Here is a 26343-nt window from a genome sequence, read left to right as displayed (position 1 = left end):
TAACTATAATAAAGTAAAAATAATTTCTGTTTAATAGATACACATTCTGTGTATCCTATGTATTCTTTTTTTTTCAACATTCTAAATAGAGAAACTTTCAGATCAAGTTCTGTTTCACTTCTCTGTTAAAAAGCAAATTAAGTTAGCAGTCTTTTTATAGACACGTCAGTCACTGCAATTCAATAATACCAGCTTCTTCACCTGCAGGACAAAGAGCATGTTTCCCAGCACTCAGGGCAGAGATTCACTGCAACTTACACTTCCTCTCTTTTAATGCTTTGATGGAAATTTGGAATTGGGAAATAAGATATCAGTGCAAGACTCCCAACAGCACCTGGTTTTAACTTTAAAACAGAGCTTTAGATTGAGGAATTCCAATCACTGTAGATTCATATATTCACTGATAAAGCATGTGCATAAATGTAAATTTTTTAGCAGTTTCCTGCCATCAACTTGTGTTCAGGTTCAGAACATCACAGCTAACGAATAATCACCTTCTGGAGGCATAATTTCAGAACAATAATGCATCAATAGTGCTTTGCTTCTGTGTGATTCTTTTATAATATTAAAGAAACAGCACTTTTAGAATAGGGTAAGTGGGAATTTCATTAATATTTTCACACAGAAGGAACAGATCATTATAGCTGATTCTAAGATCTGTCTGCATCTTTCATCTCTTTCAATATTCCTTGTATTTGAAGATCTCAGCCAATGACTATTTGCAGTCAAGCTCTACTTCAGCTCTTTAATTTCCAGGAAGCACGTAAGGAATTTTTTCTCAGTAACTCTTGTTCTCCCTGCTATTCAGTCATAGTACTACAGTTACTCACTCTGACAGAACAGAGACATCCTCCAACAAACCATTCTCTTGCTTTCTTTGTCCCCATCTCTCTCACTTCCCTATAGGCAGTAACTTTTCTTGTGCTGTGCTCCATTTACACTTGTCAAGTCCTCTCTTTTTCACTATGTAGAAAATTCAAAAATGTATGCATCTGTGAAATGAATAACATTAATAGCATAGCCTGGAAGGAAGAATAACAGTCTCCCATTCAGAGATGGGAGATTACTACTTCCGTGAGAATAATGAGAAATAAACGGCGTTAACAATTAGTAAAAAACATGTTCATTTTAGTGATTACAAGTTGCAGCTCTGCAGATGGGTAATAAACTCCTCAAGACAACAGAAAAAAGGTTAAACATTGAAATTAAAATATATATTTCCTCCTTTTCCAGTTTCTTGCCAAATAAGACTATTTTGCTGAAATCTTTGAAACAGTCAAGTGTTTCACAGATTAGGAGTTCTTACTATAATTTGATTCATAAGCATGTATGAAAATGGCTGTAAATCACAGCTAGAAAATACGGAGAAAATACATAGAAAAATCTTTAAGCTCTTTCTCTTGTAAGGAAAGTGAAAATCTATGTTGATATTATGATTGCAGTTGCTTAGGGTACAGGTAATTTTTCTGTTGTTGGAAGAGCCCACTAATAACTAACATAGCTCTACTGTTGTTTCATAGGTAAAAGGTTTGCACACAGATGCTATCAGGTATGAACCAAGCACTCCCAAAATACAGGTGAGCAAAATTGCTACTGACATACCTTCTGTAAGCATGGGAGTGGTAGCTTGGAGACTTGGCCCAGTCAACCAAGTTTATAGGAAATCAATTAAAAACTGATTACAATTTAGTTTCCAGCAAGTCTGCTGCAAGAAACACTGTTTCCAGGAGGGGAACATTTCTAGTTTACTAAAGCAAACCTTCCTTTGTGTTTCCTTCATGAAGGACTTGAAAGAAAGGGATACTGAACAAAATAAATGTAAGAATTTGCCAAGAAAGGAGGGAGGAAGGTAACAGAAGGCACCCAGAAAGGCTGCCAAGTAAAGGCCTAGAACATAAAGATAAATTCACAGCACATGATGAGGACTAATTAAGTTATGTGACCTTGAAGACATTGGGTTCTTCTGCCACGGGAAACAGCAGCTTCTTGTTTACAATCAGATTCTCTTAGGAATAAAGCCATTCCTGTCCATGGAAAGGAAACAAACTTAAGTGCTAGATCAGCTGGAAGGGTTTCCTGTATTCAAAGCACACAGACACACACACACACACACAAAAGGAACTGCTGATAAGTGTAAAAATACAATGAGACAACATGAGACAACACCTGAAAGTTAAATCAACACTTTATTTTTATGTCCAAACCTCTCAAGGACCAATTCCACAGGACATATCAAATCCTGGAGCCAGAAAGAAAACTTGCCTCTCCCTTCAATTGTTTTGATGGAATGCAGTCAGCTTGCCCAGATACAATTTCTTGAGGCAAAGGAAATTCAGAATCCACATGCAAACTGGTCAGGGATGGTTTCACCACCAATGGAAGAAATAACAGTAAATTCTCATCAACACCAAACAAGAAAACATTTTTAAAATGGGTGGAGCTTCCCTGATCTCTAAACAGCCATAATCTTCCTCTCAAGTTTGTCGTGCCTTCTAGATCATCTTGACATCTTTGAAAGCTTCACAAGAATGGTCTGTTTGAAGTGTCTGACTGCTGTCTGTAGGGCAGATCTGCTCCATCTGAATAATAAGCCTGAAATAACACCACTAAACTCATCAGCATCTCATTCCTACAACAGGAACAGCCTGTAACTTCAACAAGAACAGTCAGTACCTTATGCGTCTGATTCTTTCAAAGATAACTTTAAATGCTCAAAAGAGAAATGCATGCAGCCTCCAGGAAATATCCTTTGCTACCACTACAACTGAAAGCTGTGTTGTGCAAATAGTGACCTCAGCATGTAATAGCACTGAAAGCAGCAGCATGGAACACCACAGAGTTTCAGTTGTGACTACAGCCACTGTAATAGTACAGCTGAGCTTTCCATCACAGAGTATATGCTCATTCATCTCCTCTGAACTAATATGCAAGTTGAAAAGATATACAGTAAGAGCAGAAATCAGCATTTTGTATTTTCCAAATAACAGAAAAGGTTTGGATCATTATTACTAAGCACAGGGCTTATACAGGAGGGGAAAGGGACAACTATCATTCACGCTCCTACTCAATCTAGTCTAGCTTTTTAAATTTTAATGGTATTAAAAGTTACGCTCTGCATTAAATTATATTGCAAAATAATATAAGCTAATAAAAAGGACTGTAATTTTGTAGAAGGATATTCTGAAAGCTAATCATCATAATGTAGTTAATTCCTGCTTAGGACTCTTGAAAATTACAAGTTTAGGTAAGAGTGCTGGAGAACACCAAGTAATCCGTCTGGCCCAAGAGCCTCTTGTGGAAAAAAAGACTTAGCAAGGAGCAGAAACAACTGCAGAGGTGCTCCTGGTGTGTACAAGATGATTAAAGGCAGACTGAATTTCACACACATTAAGAAGTCTGAGATAGAGCACCATTACTCCTACAGCCCAAATGCTGCCGGCCAAAAGAATCCAGCCCCAGCTACATACATCCAATTTGGCACAAAAACTCTAAGCAAAGGTTCACTTCAAGGAAAGAACCTCCCTTATGGTTGTTTCAGATTCATAAAAATACAGCATCTTCTTATTCTGATTACATTTGTGTTGTATGTTTTAAGTTCCCAAGACTCACTGAGAAGTAGAAAAACATAGGAAAACTTAAGTTTTTCCTGCCTCTGGAGATCAAGGACTGACATTGTAAGATTGATATAAGTTACAAAAACTCTACTAATTCAAAAGATATCTGGCTTTCCAAAGATAAGATGCTGCAGAGCAATAGGTGGTACTTACTAACAGGCACGGTATGCCCCACTCGTGCCTCTACAGAAGATCACAGCAGAAAACAAAAGGCGAAAATTGATTGAAATTCACTTTATTCCAAAATATGTATAATTTACAGGACTAAATAAGTGCTTCATTTGTGAACACAAGGTTTCATAAGGAAATATGAATCAGTATTTTGGCACAGTTTTTTTTTTTTTTTTTTTCTGCATGCATTAATATACTTAAACGTTTCACAATTGTTAGGACAACATTCCTTCTTTGGGATTGTCACTCGTAAAACAGGTATCAGAAACAAATACTTGCTTTTCTCTGCTTATTGCAAGTTTACTGGCTTAAATAGCAAGAATCAAACATGAACATCCTTTGAAAACTAGATTTGTCTCCTAGATTCCACCAGTGATGAGAATATTTTCAGGACATTTCTCAGCTTTATTAACTCACACATGCTTTGGGAAAGGCTCACCCTTGAGATGTATTACTCACCATTCTAAATAGTTACAAGTTTAAACTAGATCATTATCAGGTTTTGGATTCTATAAGTTGAAAAAATATGGCTACTTTCATATCTAACTTTATTTTTACCATAAATGCACTTGCAAATATCTGTAAAATAGAGTACTGTCAATCTAGCTCTGCATGCGAGTGCGTGAAGCATGCATGTAAAGCACTCCTCATTGTGAAATGGATATGGCATGGCTTACTTCATCACAAGCCATCCATCATATTCCACTGCTAGTTATGTTGAAGATACTCCTGAAAAACCAGCACATGAGAAAGAATCAGAAGTGAAGGACTTCTGTTATGTAACTAGAGATGTGCAGCTCAACCAGGGATTTCTACTGTTTCAGGCTGTCTGATGACATTTTCAGTAAAGTAGAAGAGTCACATACATGAAAACAAACATCAACCTGACTGCATGGCAACGCGGAACTGAACAATGTAGTTCCTTGATGCTGTTCACTGCACACCAATGGCACTTAAACAAGAAAATGCAGTCATGTTCTAACCAGTAAATCCTTTTAGCACCCATTTTGATTCACACGAACCACAGAAAGAAACAACAAATCAAATCAAGACCCACCACAACAAAAGGAACAGAAGATGCACGTTTGCACCATGCATTGAAGCAGCTTGCTGTTCAACAACTCTATCCTCATAGAGTTCAAGTGGAATTGTTATGGAGGTCTGTTTACAGTAGATCTATTATGAACACAAGCATAGCAGCGCCTTCCACCAAACAGGAATGAAAAAGCTCACAACATTAAAAATGTTTTGGTGTGAATGTATTTGGAACTGTAAATTGTACACTGGGGTGATGGCTAAAAAAAAAAAAAAAGTAGCTAAAAGGAAGCTGTACAACCTGATAATAAAGGCAAGTAAGTTTGGTTCACCTCTGAGTTGTCATTTTAGTAGCATTTTGCAAGTTTAGCACCTTATGTTGATTCAGTATGGTTCTATTGATCTTACTTATCCCATACTTGAAAGGTTATTAAAAAAAAAGTCAAAATCAAACAACCAAAAAGCCCTGAGGACCCTAAGGTCCCAATCCTGCCAATGCTTACATCTCTTACCCAGCCAAACAGAAAGATCAGTTTGCATTTGTCTCAGCATGTGAGGGTGTATTACCAGGATAAAGACTTAAAACAGTGGAAGGCAGTCACCTTTCTTTATTCTGTTGCCTCTACACTCTCAAGGTATAAGGCTAACAAGGAAATTTAACCTTTTGTTTTCAATTGAGAAAAGGTGTGAGAGTGAGTCTTGGAATAAAATATGGAGTGTTAGTTACATACATTAAGTTACAGAACGTAACTTAATGTACATACATTAAGTTACTGAATTGTTTAAAATTGTTTAAAACTGGAGTTTTTCACAGCTTTTAAAGTTAAATAGCTGCAGACATCTTTTTCCTTAAGATTTCACATCCTTTGGAGGTGAGCTAGACACAAACAGCTTTGCATAGCTGGATTCTGAAGCATTAATACATTGACTTCAAACTAGCAAGATCTCTTAGGCTGCCTTTAAGAGACAGAGGAGGACTCCCTCCTTTCCCAAAGCAGAAACAAGCATTTACAGCCATGGCAGTGGAAACAGACAGAAGCCTAACTCCAAAAATAGAAGAAACTCTATCTACTCTCATACAAACAAACATGTAACGCAACAAGACATGATGTAAGACAGAACTCTATTTCTTTTCTCTTTTTCTGAGGGCTGTTTTGTGCTTCTCATAGAACTGTGTCCTTTCACTTGTTAAAGTTTTCATATACCTTGAAAATGGAACATAGTTAACTTTTCTAACAATCAGTGCTCTCTCAGAAGCCACAAGTTTCAAGTACATCCAATGGGGGATTACATCCATCAGTTGACCAGACACAGGTGTAAAATTTATCTTTTTTTCTTTCCAGAGAAGCTGCACTGAAGAATTCAAGCATGGAACTTAATGTGTACACAACTGTGTTATTCTTAAACAGCACAAAACTAAATTCTGCAAAGATATCTGTGACTTATGATTATCTTCAGCTATCTGAAGAAAAATAAGACACTGATATTTTGAAATTGTTTAAAACAAATTGTATAGCATAGCTAACAAACTCACCTTTCCTGACCAGTTTTCAGCAGAATGCTGTAGTCTCAGCAAGGTTGAAATTACAGTAAACTAAATGCAGGAGGAAGATTGATTGTTTTTTTTTTTTCCTGACACCATGATGAACCATGAAGGATTTGGAAATAGCCTGACCAACTGTAGCAGGTTGTCAGACTCTACAGGCATTTTAACTTGGTTGCTGGAGCACTATCTTTCCCAGAGACAAAATACTGGACTTGCTGAAGCAGTGGTTAATAGACAGTGGCATATCTCAGACTTTCTCCTTAAATACAAAAGAAACACACAAGTCTACCACTAATTAGACTAATTAAACTACTAATTCAGTTTTAGAATAGTATTTACACAGACAACCAGATCAAGAACCAGCAATGGCAGCGTAACTTAATTAAGCAGGAAATGCAAAGAGCAAGCACAAGTAGTATTAGTATCATTTCCAGATAAAAGTTTGTGCTAAGAGGTTGTGGACAACCTGATGTTACTTTTCATATAGCGGCTCAAATGGCAGTGGAGGACACAGAGGAGAGAATGAGCAAAATAGTAAGTCACTACTGACCAATACTTACAATAGAGTCAGTGCCTTGAAAATCAAATCAGAGACAAACTGCAGAAAAAGGGAGATAAGTATCATTTTAGTACTACCAAGAAATAGCTCTCAGTGAAGTTTATTTTGAAAACAATGGTCAAAACAGTCCATTACCCATTTAAAATAAATTGTTTCATTTTTAAGAATAAGCAGTATTGACTAATGATATTTTGGACCAGGTTTCAGTAGCTCTACTGTAGGATTCAGCAACTACAAACAGCCTGATTGCAGCCTTCGCATTTTCACAAAAATATTTAGTATATCCAAAACGAAGGACATATGCCACCAGCGCAGGATTCTGATACTTATCAGATTACTGTGTTGACTTAAGTATGGCAATTTAAAGAGTGGTAAGATAAAATCAAAAGGCATTGCTCATTTTCAAGAAAACAAGCTAGCTGTGTTGGGTGAGTAACTGTACTCCCACATCCTTGAGCTGAAGATATGAAGCTGTGCACAAAGCATAGCAAGTCTTCAAAAACTGCAGCTTGGACAGCTGTTAGTGGTGGGATGTCTAGCAAACACGCAGCCAGTTCCTCCAACAACAGAGGAGTAAAGCCCAGGAGCACGACATAAGGATGTTTCATTTGTCAATTAATGTAAAAGAAACTAAAACCCGTCCAGGACAAAAACAGAGGCCTACATTTCTGCAGGCATTACAAGAAGATAAGAATCAGTTAAGGCCAAATTCCAGCATACATTCACAACTGGCTTTGTTTTTTCCATGTGAATACATCTGCTGCAAGCACAGTACGAAGGATAAAATAAACATACAAAAAACCAGGAGGTCACATGTTTCTCTTTGACAGATCAGTCCAAGTTTTCGACTACACTCAGAAAATTTTCAAAAAGCTGCAGGAACCACCTGCTGCAGATCAATGTGCAAAAGCAAAATACATCTTTTCTGAAAGGGTTTCTGTGAGCACATCTCCCAGCTCTGTTGTATGCAGTTGAGTTTGCTTCAGTTCTGGAAGCATAATTCCAAGTACAGGAAAAGAAATACTTCACAGAATTCAGTTTCTCATCCTTGATGGTTTTTGTTAAGGTAGCGGAAATATAAACATTGTGACATTTCCCAACTTACATCTTCATGGAAAATAGAGGGATTTCAGGGAAAACACGCTATTCCAGTTTCTGAGGCACAAACATTGTAACATTTGTGTCTTACAGTCAAAAAATAATTCAAGCAAATCCCTTCTGAAGACTTTAAATTACTTTAGTCCCATTTATGACACAGGATAAAAGGACATTTTAACAATTTTCCAAGTGATTATGTATTCTCTTTTTCTACCCTTCAAAGGGCATCAGTAGCATCGGGAAAGAACAACTACTGCTTTCTACATGTTTTGCAAATCATCAGCGCTCAATAATTCAAGTCTACACGTATCTATGGCTGCTGGATGGGTGTTCAAGTTGCAATGTTCTGAACAGGAGAAAGAGCTGTGAAGGCATAAAGGAAAAACAGTACAGCTTATTATGTTCACACCAGATTAAAAATACAAGCTACCAAAAAAAGTAAACAGAAGTAGCTTACACTACAAGAATCCTCCCCTGTAATTCAGGGAAGCATCTGAATTGGACAGGCCAGGTTTTGGTCTAGCACAGTGGAACCCTATACATAAGCCAGAAATAGATATACATGGGACACTTTCAAAAGGTTCTTCGGTTTAAATGAAGCAGTTTTTAAAGAAGATTGAGCAAAAAACATAGGCACCACAAACTGTTTTTTTAAGGTTCAAATGTACATTAATATTTTATGCCCCCCCCTCCCCTTTATGCACATATAACTTATGTTGAAGTTACATTTTCAATGAAGTACCTTCAGCATGAAAAGTCTTTTAGGCCAACTGCACACAATAACTACATTCAACAATGTGAAATGGGTTACTTGGTCAATGCGTCTCTCCCACCCCAATAACTTAATTTCAAATCACAGGAAACAGTTCTGTTACACAGTACTCAATGACTGGACTTGTCAGAGCTCTGAAACAAGGAGCACAACTCTTCACAGGTCTGTGTTTCTACTGAACTGAACTGGGACTCCATTGTATTCCAGGCTAAGTCAGCCAGAAGAAAGTCATCCATTGCTGTCTGTGTCTCATTGCTGGTAAGGAATAAATTTCCAAGATTCTCAAAGCAGCTATCCATAGTCTGTGTTTCAGCACTATTGAGCTGGACTTTGCTTTCTATGTTCTGGTTAGGTACGTTTTTAGTGGCAGGATATACTTCTGTCTGGGTTTCTGTATCTGATGAGTCAGTGCTCATGGAGAAACTAGACTGCTTCAGAATACTTCCTAAAGGCAGATGGGTATTGCTGTCCAAAAAGAAATTCAAGTCTGTCTGTGTCTGTGTATCAAACATCTCCAAACCCAAGAAGTTAGAATTTCCTCTGCAGCTATATGATTGAGTGGCACTATCTGAGAATAAGAAATCAGTTTGAGTTTCAATATCTAGTGACTCCAAAACTGGCTCGGAGGGTAGGGTACCAAGCTCACTCTCTTCAGTCTGAGTTTGGATATTGGACGCTGAAAAGAACTCTTCAATGTCAAAGTCTATTCCAGTGCTCTGTGATGAACCAGATGGCAAATGTGTGTCAGCATTAGAACTAGTCTCAGACAAAAGGCCACGATTATCCAGTGTCTGGCCAGACATGTTTCCTGAAAAGATATTTTCCAGATCACTTAGCAAGTCCATTGTCTGAGTTTGATTATCCATCGTATTTTGAGGTGGAAGTATATTAGCCTGGGTACTGAAGCCAATAAGAGATGCAGACTTCACTGTGTCTTGATTGAGGCTCTTGCAATTACTCCTCTGCAGCAAGGTTTGATCTATATTTGTAGTCATTAAGTTATTTTCCGGAAGTTCAATTTGAGTAGAACCATTATATGATGAATGAACATTTTCAAAGATGTCACTGCACATTACAGCCTGGTCCATTTGCACTCGTCCATCGATAGAATCCTGCGTCCTACTGGTTTGAGTCTCTCTAGAAATGCCACACGTTGGAAAACAAGCCTGACTAAAATCATCAGTCTGAGCAGCTATGGACGAAGTCAGTTTGGAAGCAGGCAGTAATGTCTGTGTTTGTACACTGATGGGTAATGAAACCTGTGAACTAAATGACAGATCTGTCTGAGAACAAGAAGATACAGAAGAATCGGGAGTCCAGGCTGCAGCTGGTACAAAATTTGGAGAAATATAAGATAAGTCAGTCTGTACATTTATTGAAGAAATTTTATTCTTGTGACAAACATTCCCCAGCTCCTGTCCTGGGCTATTTGATGCAACCTTATCTAAGTCAACTTGTACACCAGTACTTACTGCTTCGTTATCACCAGAGTTTGTCACTTTTGAAACTGGCATACTATCTTTAAATACAAGTGTTTCCGCCTCCAGTGCTGGAATCAGAATTCCCACAGATTGAGGCAATAAATGAACAGTACTTACAACTGAACCTTGATTATCAACAGCCACTACAACAGGCTTGACAGAAGAATCTGTTGCAGATACATACACAGGCAAGGGAGCAAGCTGCATCACTGGAAGTTTAACCAAAGCCACCTTGGGCTTTGGCAAAAGCATCTTCGGTGTACATTTTGGGTGCACTTGCTTTGTGAAGTTAGAATTGCAGGAACCTTCAAAAGATGCCACTAGTTTCACTTCAGATGATTCCAGCTCCTGAGTTCCAGGGTTATTACTGTGTGTATCGATGAATGCTTTATTTGCTTTCTCTGCCAACTGCTGATTATGTACAGAGGTTTCCATTTTCCTTTTCTTACTAGGAGGATCCCTGTGAATATGAGATCAATAATTTATGTTCCCTTCAAGCACAATACATCTGTCTTCCATTTTTTGAGCCACTGCATTGCAAATATTAACTCAAGTCCCAGATGAGGCTGTATAGGACTAATCCTGATTAAAATAAAAAAGATCTCCATGAACTTCTGTTTTGTAAAACTTCATGCCTTACACTCCCATTAAAAAAAAAAAAAAGAAAAAAAAAGGTTTCTGCTTCTGTGAAGATCTATGTTCTAAATGGAGATTGAGACTTAGAGGCTTTCTCCCCTTTAGATGTTAAATACTGATCTGAAGGCAGTTACTTTGTGATTTTGATACTAGCTCAGACTGAGCATTGACAAGACAGGTTTATGAAATTACTGTCAGGTAAAGATCTCTCACAGAAACTGAGGACACAATTTTTGTGTGAAGAAGCACTAATTTTGCAGCAGCTGAACCTCCAAGGAAGATAGGGTATGTCTCAGGAAACAGATTGCCCTTTATGAAATACAGGTACACCTGAAAACAACTATCAATCAAAACATGCATAAAAAAATAAATCCACTTACAGTAGCAAAGTTGACTAGGCTATACAAGAATAACTCAGTTGCATTGCACACCACCATTACCAGCTGTAAGCATTTCCAAATCATCTCTACTTCCACAGAACTGTAAAAGCAGTTCCAACAAGAACCACAAACATTTATGCCATGCAGCAAAGTGTCATCAGTAACTTGCTGATGGAACTTTTTGGTTTACATACAGGGAAAACTGATGTTATTGATTAGACAACTGTCTTTGCCTGAAACAAAACAGAAACTGCTAAGAGCAACAGAACAAAGAAACGGCAAATTGCTTTATAGCTAAAACAATCTCAGCTAATCTCAAACGTCATCAACAGAAAGAAGACAGAAAGTCAGTACATGGGGGACAGAGGACTCAGGGAAGCGTACAAGCAGCACTACTTAATTGCTTCAATTTTACCTGTGTTCCGCAGGAATTTCATGTCCAGTTCTGTAAATATGAGACAGTAAAGCTGGTCTGCTGGCATAGGGACACCCACAAGTACACCGGAAAGTCTTGCCACAGTCCTCTATATGCCGTTTCAAATACCATTCTGTACCATAGGAGTTACTACATTTGTCACATTTGTGCTTCTTTTCAGCATGCATCTTCATAAAGTGCTACAACACACAATGAAAAGTAAACATTAGCCTTCAGCTAAGCCATTCTTAGGGAAACAATATTTGTATATTCTTCTTCAGTTGTTAAATAGCACTGAGAAGCAGGATTAAAATCTTTTGAAAAGTCTCAGTAGGAAGGGCTGCCCAAGATGGAGTGCAGGCAAGAAGTGGAATGTAACAATTAACAAGACTTTATTTGCACATAGTTTGCGCGTACACAAAGCTCATACTATGTTCAGCTCTCCAAGCTATGAGAATGAAATACTGGGAGGCTCCTGATCACATTAGCTCTGTATCAGCAGCTTCCACTACTTCAAAATGCAGATACAAGTTTATGTGTCCTGATAAAATATGAATTTTCTTATTGTCCTTATCTTATTGGCTAGAGACGAATCTTGCCAAAGAGTCTATGCTGTAACATGTAGATACTCTGAGAATCTACTACTGAGCAAACAGTATCAAGTCGAACAGGATAGCTGCAAAGCAACCAGCAGAACTTTTGCTTTTCATTTATGGCACCATGTAGCATTCATTTCCTACAGTCCAGGCTTCCACAGGTGACCAACAGAAGTATGTTTTTTGATCTTTCACAAAGAAACACATTTTACATGTTTTCTTAATGATGTCTTGTAAGCAAATGTGTTTTGATAATAAAACAGAAAAAATGTTAAACCTTGACCACTGGAAAAAGCATTTTAAAAGCCTCTGCTGCATTTCAAACTTTCATTGTTTGCTGCTGATTTTTTCCCCTCTCTGATCTTTCCCAGTCTTACTAATTTGCGGAGAGCAGCTGTCAATTTTAGCAGAACATACCACCATCTGCCTAATCAAAAGCTTCAAGTCCTCCAATGCAAATTCACCAACTACTTGCCCACATGGAGCTTCTGCACATACAACTCCAAGCCCTGTATACACGCTGAGGACTTGCTCCTATCTGAATGAGAAAGCATGCACTCCAGACTAAAGATGGTCTGGAACAAATTGGTATGATATTAATGCTGTAGGAAAAAGGAATACCTGTTTTACAAGAGAAAATTGGGAAAATGGTCTGTTTGGTCCTCTGGGGCAGCCTTCAATAGGACAGCAGTAGAATTTCTGTGGAGTTTTCAAACCCTTCCTTATTGGTGCATTAAATTTTCCGTCCTAAAAAACAATAAATTGAGAAGCTGACAACAGTTCCACAGGTTTGTAATTAAAGGCAGCATTCAGAATACACCTCAACTTTAGCTCAATTATTTTACACACCTCAATGAGTTGAAAGCACTTCACTAAGCGTATGGGAAGTTCTAATGGAATTTTCCACCTCTATGGATACTATCTTGCAAATTCATCAAAATTACTGAGTGAAATCATAACAAGCTCCATGGAGTATTGATACTGTACTATCTACCTCCTCCAAGATATTTGCTAAAGGCTGCAAGACACACCCATCTATTACATTACTTGAGCCAAAAACCTTTTTCCCCACAGGAAATTAAGTTATAAACCAAAATTCGTCCAGTCTACAAAACTGACAGCTGGTATGTCAATTCTGAAACTCCAAACATGAATTTATCTGTGCAATCCAATAATATGATACATGTAAAAAATACAATAAAAATATATTATGTACCTCACAAGAATTATTACACACACAATGAAATAAAGAAACATTAAGTGGCTCAAGGACAACCACAAAAATACCTATAAAAGGGACACACTGATGGGAACATCCAAATTATTCAACAACAGAGAACCTATTACTACTGAAAACAGCCACAGAAACCAGTCAAGACACATCCCTCTATGTATAACCTAACCAAACGAGTCTTTGTGGAAATACCAAATGACTGTATTACCAAAAAGTTAAAAGCAAACTATGCATAAAAGCTGATGCTCTGGTTACCTGAGAGTCTCCTTACACCATGAGACTGAGCAGGAGGCCAACCCAGAGACAATTACAGCAGCCTGCAGTGGCCTCTCCAGGTTCATTGCTCAGGTAAGAATTAGCAGCACAGACCCCGTTTGAGATCTGCACCTGATTTTCCTCAGTATAAGAGTGGGAGGAAGCAGGGGAAGTGATGAGATGGGGGTGCCATGGCAGTGACTCCCCGGCTGCTTTCTTCGGGCAGAATTCCAGCCCTGTCATGTTTGCACAGGTCAACCACATACAAGGACTCACAAAGTGCAATAGGCTCAGGTGAAGTAAACAGCTGTCATTTCTCACACTAAATCCCCACTACCAGAATGATTCTGTCAAGGGGGGGTTTTCTTGTAACGCTGTAGCACTTTAAGCATCTTCCTGGGTGTGCAGCAGCCTTTCCCATGGACAAGCTATTCAATAACGGGCATGTCTTATCTGCTGAATAACCACTGTGAAATCTGGTTGTTCCAGCCCCATTGCCTGCAATTACACTCTTTAACTCCACATTTTTCCAGAAATAATTTCGCTAGATGCAAGTCTTCAAGCCTTCGGGAGGAATAAAACATTTATCCCTTTAATCAAAGCTGCATTTGTACTCTCCAAGTGCAGATGAAATCAGTAGGCTTAGTAAGCAGCAGTTTGAGTTATTTAGGAATATGTGACAATTTATTCAAAGTGTGCTACATTTAACATTGCAGTCCAACAAATGACAGGGAAATATGTTCAGGCACTCAGCAGGTATACTACAGCCAGATTTTAGAAATGACTTCAGTACTAAGGTGTGGAATAATGCCAAGTCTTATCAAAAGACATAAACACAAGTAAGAAGATGTAACAGCTGGAACACAGATTTTCCAGGTGCAGATCACAACAGATCTGCTGTGACAAGTTGAAAGATTCCGCATGCATACAAGTAACCCTAACCAGACACTATCCTTGTTTTGACTTTCTTCAAAGCCCTCCTGGCTCCACATGGTTAATCACACACATTTCAGGCATTCTCACAAGTCTTTTCTTTGTACATCCGATTTTATTCCCCGCATTTCCGCAATGCCTACTGACGGCTTTAACTGGAGGTACTTGTTGCACTTACACCTCACCACAGCCAGTTGCACTGTAAGGAACAGTAACACTTGAGACTCGTACCAACAGCGAGGAGGAGCAGGCAGCAGCAGTCTGTGCTACAGATTTAGCCAAGGTGAACTTTGTGACGTCTGGCTTCCCTGCAGCAGGTTTACTCTGTCTGCTGGATTAACTTAAAACAGTACCTTACAGTAGACTATAGGCAACCACTCACAACATTTCTGGAAGTAGGAGATGATAGCACTGAGGAAATAAGTCCATTTTGCTTTACTATAAGAACATATAAGAACTAAGTGTAACATTCGCATTGGGTCACCCAGCCGGAGGGCAAGCTGCACACTGCAGTGCAGCACTGATGGCAGTCTCCTTGTTATCACAGGAATCCATTGAATCCTCTCCTTTACATTAATTCCTCTAGATTCGTTTTTAAACTACACAGAAGTCTTCCACTTCTCTCCGTAAAAGAACAAAGACAAAAGACGGAAGCATTCAAAAGTTTTCAACCTAATATATAAGTGCCAGTTTCTAAATTAAACGTCACTGTTCTCATGTTTTCACTGGCTCAGTTAAGCCAAGCAGCCAGAAAACAAAGAGCTAGAAATTAACATTCAACCATTTCTTCTTTGGTAGGCTGAACAAGCCAATGTTTTCTAATTTCCCTTTGTCAGACACACTTGCCATTTATAGTCGTCGTTTTCTACGCATCTTCGGTGTTTCACCTTATTTGAATCAGATTCTTACCCTGCCACAGAAAGCCAATATCCTTCTGCAATATTCCACACTTGTCCTTCCCACAACAGCACTACCCTATTGGTTACATCTGTAAACAAACAACTTTTACAAGTGTTTCCCATCTCAACTACTGTTACAAACCAAGACTGATCAATTTTCTGTTACAGGTTCACAAGAGAATAATAGCACTACTGAATGTAACTCTGTTTTTACAGGCTCATCTTGCTTTTCACGTAAATACCTTCTGTACTGCGAATGCCTCACTGTTTTTGTCAAAAGATCCTGCTGGTACTACTTTTATTAATGCAAATTAACCATGTCAGCCTCCCTTCTCTTCAGAATTACTACATTCCCCAGTACCTCCTTACTCTCTCATTTGCTAAGCCTTACTTTCACTAATTCTTCATGTTTTGCTGACAAATGCAGTCTACTAAACTACTCTTCTGCCCAAGGAGGTTGTGGATGCCCCATCCCTGGAGGCATTCAAGGCCAGGCTGGATGTGGCTCTGGGCAGCCTGGTCTGGTGGCTGGCGACCCTGCACATAGCAGGGGGGCTGAAAATAGATCATCAGTGTGGTCCTTTTCAACCCAGGCCATTCTATAATTCTATGATTTTTGTCTTGGGAATCAAATCTCTCTTAAAAGGAAAAATTCCTGTATTAGCTCAACTCCATCCCCTTTTGGAGACACAGAATAACAAACTTAAGTTTACATTTTACTTTAGTACCCTTATTCTCCCATTCAAGATGCATACTGAAGACATGCATAACGCTATGTTTTACCTAAAAGACAACCTGGAAAATTTGATCACCCTTAAGCCTTGGTAATATTCTCTCAATTATACATTGATAATACATTGCAATAAGCCAGGTGTTTCTGAGAAGCTGTAAGCAGTCTGAAACTGTATGTTTCAGTACCTCCCCAAGCTAAATCTAGCAGAAAGGTGCACAAAAAACATTACAGTTACACAGGGCACTAAGAAGTCAGCTCAGAGAGAAGCACTTCTTCACTCACCTTAACTCTGTAACACACTGCTGCTGCCTCGCAGCACCAGGGGGCTGCTGCAAACACTCAGAGCCAGTTCAAAGCTGTCTGCTGAGCCTGAAGGACCACTTTAAACTACTTTTGCACCTCTACCCATAAATATATATATGGGTATAATACATATCAAGACAAAAGTTGCTGGTGCGTATCGCATTTCTATTCAGTTTTTGTACTTTTCACTGTTTTCGGATGGGAATTGTAACGCTGAGATTCACAGCAAGTATCCTCGAGATCATTTCCTCCTCCTCCTCCTCACAAACGACGGGCTGAAACGCGCTGTCGCGAGGCAAAGGAAGCTTTTCCATTTCCGTAAACAACAGTTAATTGTTCGCCCTCTAAAGCTGCTCATTCCCAGCGCAGCCAGGAACGCCGTGCTCAGAGCTCTCCAGGAATGGCATTCACCCCCGCACGGGGACTCGGTGAAAAACAAGAGCAACTTGCTGTCAGGCCCCTCGGCCACCCGCCCTCCCCACACACGCTGCACTTTCTCCGTAGCGCCGTGGCAATGAGCGCTTCTCTCCAAAATGGCACCCACAGCTTTTTGCGTTGTCGCTCACCGACGTTACCAAGTAAAGCAGATGGATGACCCAGCAGAGGCCGGGCACGGCCTGCCCGCACCGCCGGCCGCTGCCATGCTGCGGGTGCACCTCCCGAGCAACAGAAAATCAAGCGACACACCGGAGAGAGTAACAGAAACCGAGTCGCAAACTTTGAGGCACCAGCACAGCGGCACACGACGGGAAGCTCCGCACGCTGCTGCGGTGCAATCCTACACAGCCCGCCCGACCCGCGCACGCACACCGACGCGTCTACACGTGAACCTGGGCACGCTTCTTCGGGGCGATCTACCGAGACGCCCCGCGATACCCGCGATACCCGCTCCCCCAGCAGCCCCGCGGTACCGGCGAGGAGCGGCGCACGGCGGAGCCGGGCGGTACCTGGAGCCGGTGGGCCTTGCTGAGGTGCATGTTGAGAGCCGGGCTGTTGGGCAGCACCTTGCCGCAGCCGGGCACGGTGCACAGGATGTTGGTCCTCACTTGGGACAGCTCCGTCACCGAGGGCCGCACCAGCTCGCGGGCGGGCGGCGGGTCCCCTGCGGGCGGCTGCCCCACGGCCCCGCCGCGCCGCCCCGCCGCCGCCATGTTGCTGTCAGGTGCTCGCGTCCCGCTTCCGGGGGCGGGAAAGAGGGGCGGGGAGCGGCCGCTGCGTCACCGAGCGCCCGCGGCGCAGCTCCAGTTGCGCGCGAGCGATGTGAGGTGCGCCGTGCCGCTGCTCGCCGCTGAGCCCGTTTTCCCTCTAGGGCCTTCTTAGCTGCGTGTATTTCGCTTGCAGTAAGGAATAAACGCATCTCAGTGCCATACGGCAGCCCCCAAGGGGGAACGGAGTGCTGAGATGAGTCTGGAAGGACAGGTGGCCTTTTCCAGTAACAGGCTGGAGGGCACATAGTTAAATGTGATACAGAATTTTGAAACTTTACAATAAATCCCTCCCTCGATTTGGGAGAGCACGTCAGGAAAAGTGCAGCACAGACTGACATGCCTACTAGAAGCTTGGTGGCACCGGTTCCAAGAGTGCAGTGTGAGGATGTAAGCATGAGGCACAGAGCGCCAATCCTTCATGCGTACAGACTGCAGCATCTGCACCAAACCTGGGCTTGTTTCAGACCCCAGCGTTAAGCTCAGTGCTTGGCAACGCTGACACTGAAGTCACAGGTGGAAGGACTGAAAAAAATATCTGTCATTAGCAGATAGTCCTCGAGCAACTTCTTATGAACCTCTTATGAAGGTATGTAAAGATGGTGGAAAAAATAAATCTATACACTAAGTGATGCTTCAGAAAATCAGGCCAAACTTCTATAAGAGGTCTTACTTTACACATTTATTTACAGTTTGTAAACAAAATAATTCCCATACAACCTCTCCAAACAGTTATACTTTGTCATGAAGCTTTTCCAAAGGACTCCGCCTACCAACATATCATACACAAGGCACACACACAATATGCTTCCAGGTAGCAGAATTAGGAAACAAGCATTTGTTTGACACTTCAGTGCAAACTAATCTCTTAAAATAAGAATAATACAGCCAGTTACATAGAAATATCTACATAATTACCAATTACTATTTACCAATCCTAGAGAACTTCACTGCATAGCTGCTGTTTGCACCAGTGGATGTTGCTATCTTGCTTCTCCAATCTCTGTGTCCCTAAGCTCAAGAAATGATTATGTACAAAGACTGCAGAGATCACATGTTAATGAAACAGACATTCTAAAACATAGACTACCTCCAAAGAAGACCATTGCCAGTGTCACTGTATTCCTGTGAGCTGGTATTTCATAGGATACTAATATCAAGAGATAGAATTTTAAAAGTTTAAAATATTTATTATTGGCTGTCACAATTGGTGAGTAAGAACTCTGGAGCTGAGTAGCCGGTAATGTTGCATGGAAGTTTCTTACTGATGTCTCTCAGAGTCTCTTCTCCCCTACACCCTGCAATGGTCTTAAAGACAAAAACACACCCGACCTGAAGCAGAGTGGTAGTTCCACTTATTTGAATGGGACTATTCACGTGTTCAGAATGGGCATGTGTTGTGTTTCACTGCTGTCCTGCAGCTGAAATAAGGCCACCTACAGTTACAACCATAAACTGAACAGATGTCTTACCTATCTGCACCAGGCTTTAGCATCTAACAGCAAATACAGATAAAAGTAATCATCCCATTTAAACTTTAAATAATCATAATTTCTGTTTCAAATTCACTAACAGTGACTTGTTAGTTTATAAGGGCTAACCCAAAGTCAGAAATAAAAAAGGGTTCATCAGAGAATAAGGCTGTTTTTAAAATCTGTTTTGAAGGTGATTATGGATTGAATTAATACCAGTAATAAATGAATCACATATTTTGATATAAAAACATTTCTACTTAAATTAAGGGCTTACAAAGCTTCCTGGATGTAAAGACGACTTCTCTCTAATTTTAAAGTAATTTCTAGCTTTTTGTGGAATGCATGTAAGTAGTGGTGAAAGTGGTGCATCAGCCAAACCTGTAGAGATAAACAGGTAATTACAGCTTAACTCAGGCAGTATTCACCTTTCACAACTGTCACGTAATTGAACACAGAGTTTGAATACCTACTATTGAAAATAAACAGGTACATATTTACACATTAAATTTTAGAGGTAACGATTCAATTCTATTTATTTCTATTTCCCAACTATGCAGGTTCTATGCAATCTATAAGCAGAATGTAAAATGATTAAAATGTTTAACTGTGGGTTTTTCCTCTCTTTTTACAGAGTTGCACTACTTACCTGCTGGTGCCAAGGATTTCAGTGATTCTAAAAGATGTGGACTAGAAAACTTGACCAAACATCGGAATGGCTCTTTTTTCTCCAAAACATCCCATTTAGGATCACTTTTAAACATTGTCTCAAGCTGTTAAGATAAAATTATCAGGCATTATAAACAATGCATGCATTTTATGTATTTATTATTCACATTAATATTTATAACCACAGACTCATTCAGGTTGGAAAAGAAATTGCATTTTCTCTAGGACATGATACAACCTAGAAGAACTGTGCAGCCACATGCCAAATAGCTTGTAGAACAATGAGAACAGTTACAGTTGTAATCTTTCAATTTGGTTGTAATAGCTGTAATTAATTTTCATAGTGAGTTGTTGTCTTCAACTTTACATTCTCTCTAAATAGACTCACCTTGTAAGTATATGATGAATTTTAAAAACACATTTTCTAACATTGGGAATGGAGAAATTTCAGCTACAGTAGCTGAAATCTTTGAATTTAAATACATCATTTCAGAATTACAGCCTAGACACAGAACTGCAGCTTCTCCCCCTACACTGATATATACACATATACATTTATACATACACGTATGCATACACACATATAAATATGGATATTATTTCATTTAAAATAATCTCCCAGTGACTAACTTACATTTAAGCTAAAAATGTTCTAGCTGATAAAAGTTAAAAATGGAACTGCCTATTGTTTTGAATGTTAGAATATTTTCAAACAAGCATGACTTAACTTGAATTCCTTCTTCAAACTGATTATTGTACAAAAGCCATTTGTAGCCAACCTGGTAATAAAAATTTATTTTACAAGTTCCAGCACAATATGTGTTGATGGGTCTACTGCGATCTCTGAAATGATCAGTTAGGTCTGAACAGGCAAACTATAAGGTAGAAGAATAACTTTTTTATTCCTTAATATTAACATAATTCTAGTTGGAGGAATATTTCGTTAATAAAAATCAGAGGGTGCCACCATGTGGTAAACAGTTCTCTGGTGGAAGAGGCAGCCAGTTCAATTACATAGTAAATCATTACAATCTCACAGAATTCCCAGTACATCTGCTCATTAGAAAAAAAAAATTGGTGTATCATTCAAATCTCACACTATATGTGACATAATCTTCAAACGTACTTCAAGCAATCCTAAATTCTTATGCCTCAAAGCAATGATGTTTTGTTACAAAATTGTAAATTGTTACATTGTAAAATGTAGCTTTGTTACAAAATTAAGTCCACCTGTTGAACTCATAAGGGCAAAGGACTGAAATAAGATCAGTAGCTGACCAAATCTCAAAGCAAACAGGCTTCTTAAAACTAGTCCTATCCCATTGAAAACACCCTCCCTAAAGTTTGAAACAATGCCATCTTCTTACTTGCAAGTTTATGTAGCTGTACGTCTATTAAAATTATAGAAAAAGAAAACAAAATTTGTTGCTTTCAGTACCTTATATTGTGCAAAGTCGAGTTTGGGTTGGGGACCATCACCAAAACATTCCTGATTCAGTCTGTGTATTCTTTCTTTCTCGCTTCTGTTTTCATCATTTATCCTTAAATCCTCTGCAGGGTAGGGATAAAAAAAAAAAAGGGGGGGGGGAGGAAAAAAAGATAACTCTCAGTGAATACAAATACTGCATTTGTTGATGATGTGAATGCTCAAAAAAAAAAATTTGGAATTTTAAAAAGATTCATCACTGTCTGTGTTTGATAAGTTAATTGGTTGCATGACATATTTTCAATTCTTACCAAGAAAGAAAACAAGCTAGTATGATAGGAGACACTGATCATTATTTATTTCTAGTTTCATAAATGCATTGAATGTCATGAGGAAATATTCATATTTCCTAGTGACACCAATATCATCCATGGGTGGATAATATGTCAGTATAACACAATGCATTTCTTATTATGAATCTCATTTCATAACGCAGAAATATACAGAGATACATTTTTAAGCACGAATTTTCCAAGTGAGGACATTCACACTTCTTTTTAATTTAAAAATACACGTACCATTTTCTGTGAGTACATTCCTTTCTTGTAGTGGATAGTTGGTTTGGAAGTTCTAAACAAGGAAAAAATAAAAAGGGAAAAAAAAACAGTTCTGCTTTTAGAGGCTTTAGCTGAAAACAGTTTTCTAGATTTCTTTTCACTTCGTGTTCTGAAAGTGGTCACATTTTTGATAACTACTAGACTAGAAAGCCCAGCTTTATTTTGAGAAAACACCCCCCATCCTATGATACATCATGTGGATGAACAAAGTTAAGTATTTGTTCTAATACCTCCCCAGTTATTACTCTAAGAAATAGTGCCAAGAAGTTCCAGGAGTGAATTGGTCAGCTGCATAGACTAAGCTTAACCATCCAAGAATAATAATAAACACTAGGTGGCATATCAAGTAATTACATCACCACTGTAACGTTACCTTAAGGAAAAGCTATCAAACTCTGTGGTTCAATGTTATTGTAACTTGATAATCTCTGAAAGAGGTGAATTTCCCCCTGCTAGGGGGTGAGAACTAGGCCTGAATTAGAAGCAAGACTCATCTTTGTATATACTTGTAATTGGCTCACCTGGCTGTACCTCTTAAACACAATATCTTTAAGGGAGTTTAAACAATGACTTCGAAGCTCCATTTCACGGATGTTGTGGTAATTGGAAGCAACAACCATTGCCTTTAAATAAAAATTGAAATTGTTTTAGTATGAGTGTTAATAATCACCACGGGTATAATAGAAAAAGACATAGTATTTCTAGACTTTGAGATGTTTTGTTTCACATGAAGCAAGTACTATTTAACTAGCAGGGTTTTCATGTTGCAGACAATTATTAAGGCTTGGTTAACATACAGAACCTTCCCAGGATTTGCTGAATAATCATAGAGCCTAACAAAAACACGAAGTAAACAGACTAATAAAATCATGAAACTACTACTATGGCTATCTATGAGACAGACAAAAATAAAAGACTACAAACACTGATCACCACTATTTTATAGAAAAAGCTAATTAATAGCATTGCTTGATGAACTCATACATTTAGAATCATAGAATCACAAGGTTGGAAAAGACCCATAAGCTCACCCAGTTCAACCATCCACCCATCACCAATAGTTCTCACTAAACCATGTCCCTCACAACGTCCAAACGTTCCTTGAAAACCTCCAGGGTCGGTGACTCCACCACCTCCCTGGGCAGCCCATTCCAGTGCCTGACCACTCTTTCAGAGTAGTTAATTAACAGTGTTGTTTTAATGTTCTTCTAAGAGAAGAACATTATGAACTTCTAAGAGACAATTTAGGTGATTTGCCTAACACTTGCTTGAGGAATTAGAATAATTTAAGGTCAGCAAAAATCCTAATAAAATGAATTTATTTGTGATGTGACATTCTAAAGGTCACAATGATTGGGTTTTGCAAATCCCTGGCTTTTTAATTTTAAATAAAAAATAAGCAAGAGCTAAGGGGAAAAAAAATCCAACATAAATCAGAAAACTGCATTAAGAGACTCTTTACATCTCCTCTTCAAAGCTAAGAGAATTAAAAATCCAAAAGACTGTGGTGGAGTCATGGTCCATGCAGTTTAGTTTTCTACCTGACACAGCAGAGGTAAGTTGCTCCTAAGGGTGGAGGCAGAGATGAAGACATAAGGAGTCTGGGAGTGGTATACAACATAACTGGTTTTGTACTGGTTTGGTTTTGTATAAGGTGTTCCCCAGGCAATTCTAATCCAGATTGCATTATCCTCATATTCCCTAAAATTGATGGTGACCTGAGTAGAAAAAGAAAAGCTTTGCTTTAAACACACATTCACACATCCAGAAAAATTAAAACATGCCGTAAGCCTGTGTTCACAAGACCAAACACAATACTGCTTGAATAAGTACCAAATCCCACTAGTGTGGTAAGGATTATATTTCAATCAAATTTCCATGGGAAAACAAAAACGTCACAAAATGAAGGCTCTGAACTCTAATATGACTTTCTTTTTACCCCTTCCGAAGGGCATGGACTTCAATTTTTTTTTTTTCCTATTTTTCATATAGTTCTTACCATTCCCAAGTTAAATCTATTTTGGTTTTGATGCAGATTGTAAGAAAAAACCTTTTGCCAAATATCTGGAAAATCTATTGACACCCAACACATCCAGACATTCTTACATTTATCAAAGCTGATTGAATTTGTCTTCTAAATTTTTTTTTGAAATCTCTGAAGTCAAAGTAGTCTGTTTCTTCCCCTGTTAAACAAGAAAATGAAGAATTTATTGAATTCTATCTCCAAGAACTGTTTCAGCGATGGTTTTAGTTTCACTGAAACAATATTAAGAAGAAAAAAGCTGACACTGCATAGCATTTTTAGGAAAGCTGGATATTAAATTTGAGTCTCATTATTGTTATGCATATATTTATATATAAAAGATAATTAGAAATTATTAGTTTCTAACAGTTGCCAGAAGAGTTAATCTAAAGTACTCGAAAAACTAGTTAAAGATAAATCCATACTCAGTAAATTGCTGGGAGTTATACTAGTGAGACTGCAGCAAGGAAGCTTTACCTGTTTTGTTCATATGGTAGACACTCCACACTCTTTTGTTTGGATAGATGTGGTTGTCTAGGGAAAACAGGAATTACTCAATAACAATTGAATGCTATCAAAAGGTAATTAAAAAATGATTTTACACTACTTTTATAACCAAGTTGTTTAAAGAAGATTACTTCTGACAATGTGATATAACTTATTTTGCAAACCTAAAAGCAACAGTTCTTATTAAAAGAGATAGCTGCTTAATTAAATTACAAAAGATCTTCAAAACAAAGGATATCTCTGAGGTTCAGTGTTTAAAGAAACACTTTAACTAAAACAACCATCAGTCTAAATTGAAACAGAGAGCTGTAATAATCATGTTGTGAATTAATATCGGAGCTCAATTTCCACCTGGAGTATTTGCAGGCAGCTTTTCCCTGTGCCACTTCTCATTGTGGCAAGATGTCAGGGCTCAGCATATACTGGAGATGAACATCTCTCTCTACATTTATAACTGTGCTCTGTATGTGGCTTACTAAAGTTGATGGCTATTTAGAATTCTAAAGAAACAAACAAGCTCATGTTGATGAAGGGGTTTTGGAAAGGAAAAAAATTAGTCAGATCCAAAAGGATTAATGTCATCTTTGTACATTAAGTGCATCCCTGCATCACTATGGTGATTGCTATGTGATTAAAGGAGTTACCAAGTTACTCAAAAAAAAAACAAAAACAAAACACTTAGATGTTATTTTCATTCATTTTTACTTACAGATGATGTCTAGGAGGGCTGCTTGCTTTATGCCTGCAGAACTTTCCTGGAAGGAAAAACAACAGTGTATTGTAAGGCTCACATAGAACAGAATCATTGCATATCCCAAGCTGGAAGAGGACCCATAAGGATCATTAAGTCCAACTCCTGGCTCCACACAGGACCACCCAAAAATGAGACCATATGTCCAAGAGCAATGTCCAGAAGCTTCTTGAACTCTGACAGCTCAGCGCTATGCCCACTGTTGAGGCTGCTCTAGTGCCTGAGCACACACACACCGTTCAGCAAGTGAGAGATCCCAGGACAGGCAGTTTCAATCACAAGGCACTGAAGTCCAACACACGGGTCATCAAGAGGCAGGTCCTGAGGAAAGGATTACCTCGCAGAGCTGGGCGACGCTGTGGGAGATGCTCTCTTTGGTCTGACGGAAGTTGATGGTTTGTAGCTGCGCCTCTGAGAGAAAGCCCCACTTCTGCAGCACTGCCATGATCTCATCGCGGGGGATTTTTAGCACAGTTCTTCGGATATACTCCACAGCGACCTCATCCATAATGAGGACACCTGGAAAGTTGAGGTATCAAAGAAATCAGACCAGCACATAGGCCAACTGCTCCCTGAATACGGTAGAGAAAAGTGCTGAAAGCCACCCTAGGGACAGCGGGAGAACCGCGGCATCATTCCCTAGCGTGGCATTAGCGGAGGTTCCGCCACTGACAGCACCTTAGTGTTTCCTGCAGCCCCAGTTCCTGAAGGCAGCCGAGACCGTGACCGACCGAGGGGCTGAGAGCAACCACGCCGAGCGTTCCTCAAGAAATAAGGCCGACCTAAGGCCCCGTAGCCCTCGTCCCGCACACCAGAAAGTCACCTCGCCCACACCCCCGCGTTCACAGCACAGAGCCCCACTCACCGCCGCACCTCAGGCGGTGCCGCCACTGCCACCGCAACACCAAACCGGCAACGCGCCGCGCCAACCGCCTCCCGCCTTTCGAAGTACCCAATCAGACGCTGCCCGGTGCAAGAGAGGTCCAATCACAGGAGGCCCCGCCCCTCTTCCC

The 26343-nt window shown here is 39.4% G+C and overlaps 2 protein-coding genes across 10 annotated transcripts; both read right to left on the bottom strand.

Moving 5' to 3' along the window:
• Positions 1-25: 25 nt before the first annotated feature.
• Positions 26-17811, bottom strand: ATMIN (ATM interactor). Of its 7 annotated transcripts, XR_016470640.1 has the most exons (6): positions 17608-17811; positions 12925-13050; positions 11708-11907; positions 8766-10736; positions 6927-6964; positions 27-4514 (listed from the first exon to the last, which is right to left on the bottom strand). XR_016470640.1 is itself a non-coding variant. In XM_031614931.2 (4 exons), the coding sequence occupies exons 1-4, from the start codon at positions 17809-17811 to the stop codon at positions 8906-8908; spliced, it is 2361 nt and encodes a 786-aa protein (XP_031470791.1). In that variant the 3' UTR covers positions 6437-8905. The 7 variants fall into 7 exon arrangements, 1 of the variants encoding a protein (XP_031470791.1); XR_004170025.2 differs by having other exon boundaries at positions 26-4514; positions 6927-10736; XR_016470639.1 differs by having other exon boundaries at positions 26-2592; positions 6927-10736.
• Positions 17812-18510: 699 nt separating this feature from the next.
• Positions 18511-26281, bottom strand: CENPN (centromere protein N). Of its 3 annotated transcripts, none has more exons than XM_031615008.2 (11): positions 26204-26281; positions 25668-25849; positions 25289-25334; positions 24550-24606; positions 24156-24232; positions 23591-23767; positions 22571-22672; positions 22011-22062; positions 21445-21557; positions 19987-20110; positions 18511-19718 (listed from the first exon to the last, which is right to left on the bottom strand). In XM_031615008.2, the coding sequence occupies exons 2-11, from the start codon at positions 25836-25838 to the stop codon at positions 19603-19605; spliced, it is 1035 nt and encodes a 344-aa protein (XP_031470868.1). In that variant the 5' UTR covers positions 25839-25849; positions 26204-26281; the 3' UTR covers positions 18511-19602. The 3 variants fall into 3 exon arrangements, with proteins under 3 accessions (XP_031470868.1, XP_031470867.1, XP_090005519.1); XM_031615007.2 differs by having other exon boundaries at positions 26196-26270; XM_090149393.1 differs by lacking the exon at positions 26204-26281 and adding an exon at positions 26009-26175.
• Positions 26282-26343: the final 62 nt, after the last annotated feature.

Source organism: Phasianus colchicus, chromosome 13 (assembly GCF_987193195.1).
Source record: "Phasianus colchicus chromosome 13, bPhaCol1.hap1.1, whole genome shotgun sequence".
In the NCBI taxonomy this organism is placed as follows: domain Eukaryota; kingdom Metazoa; phylum Chordata; class Aves; order Galliformes; family Phasianidae; genus Phasianus; species Phasianus colchicus.
The sequence above is the reverse complement of the archived record's forward strand: the minus strand, read 5'-3'. Positions and strand labels throughout refer to the sequence as shown.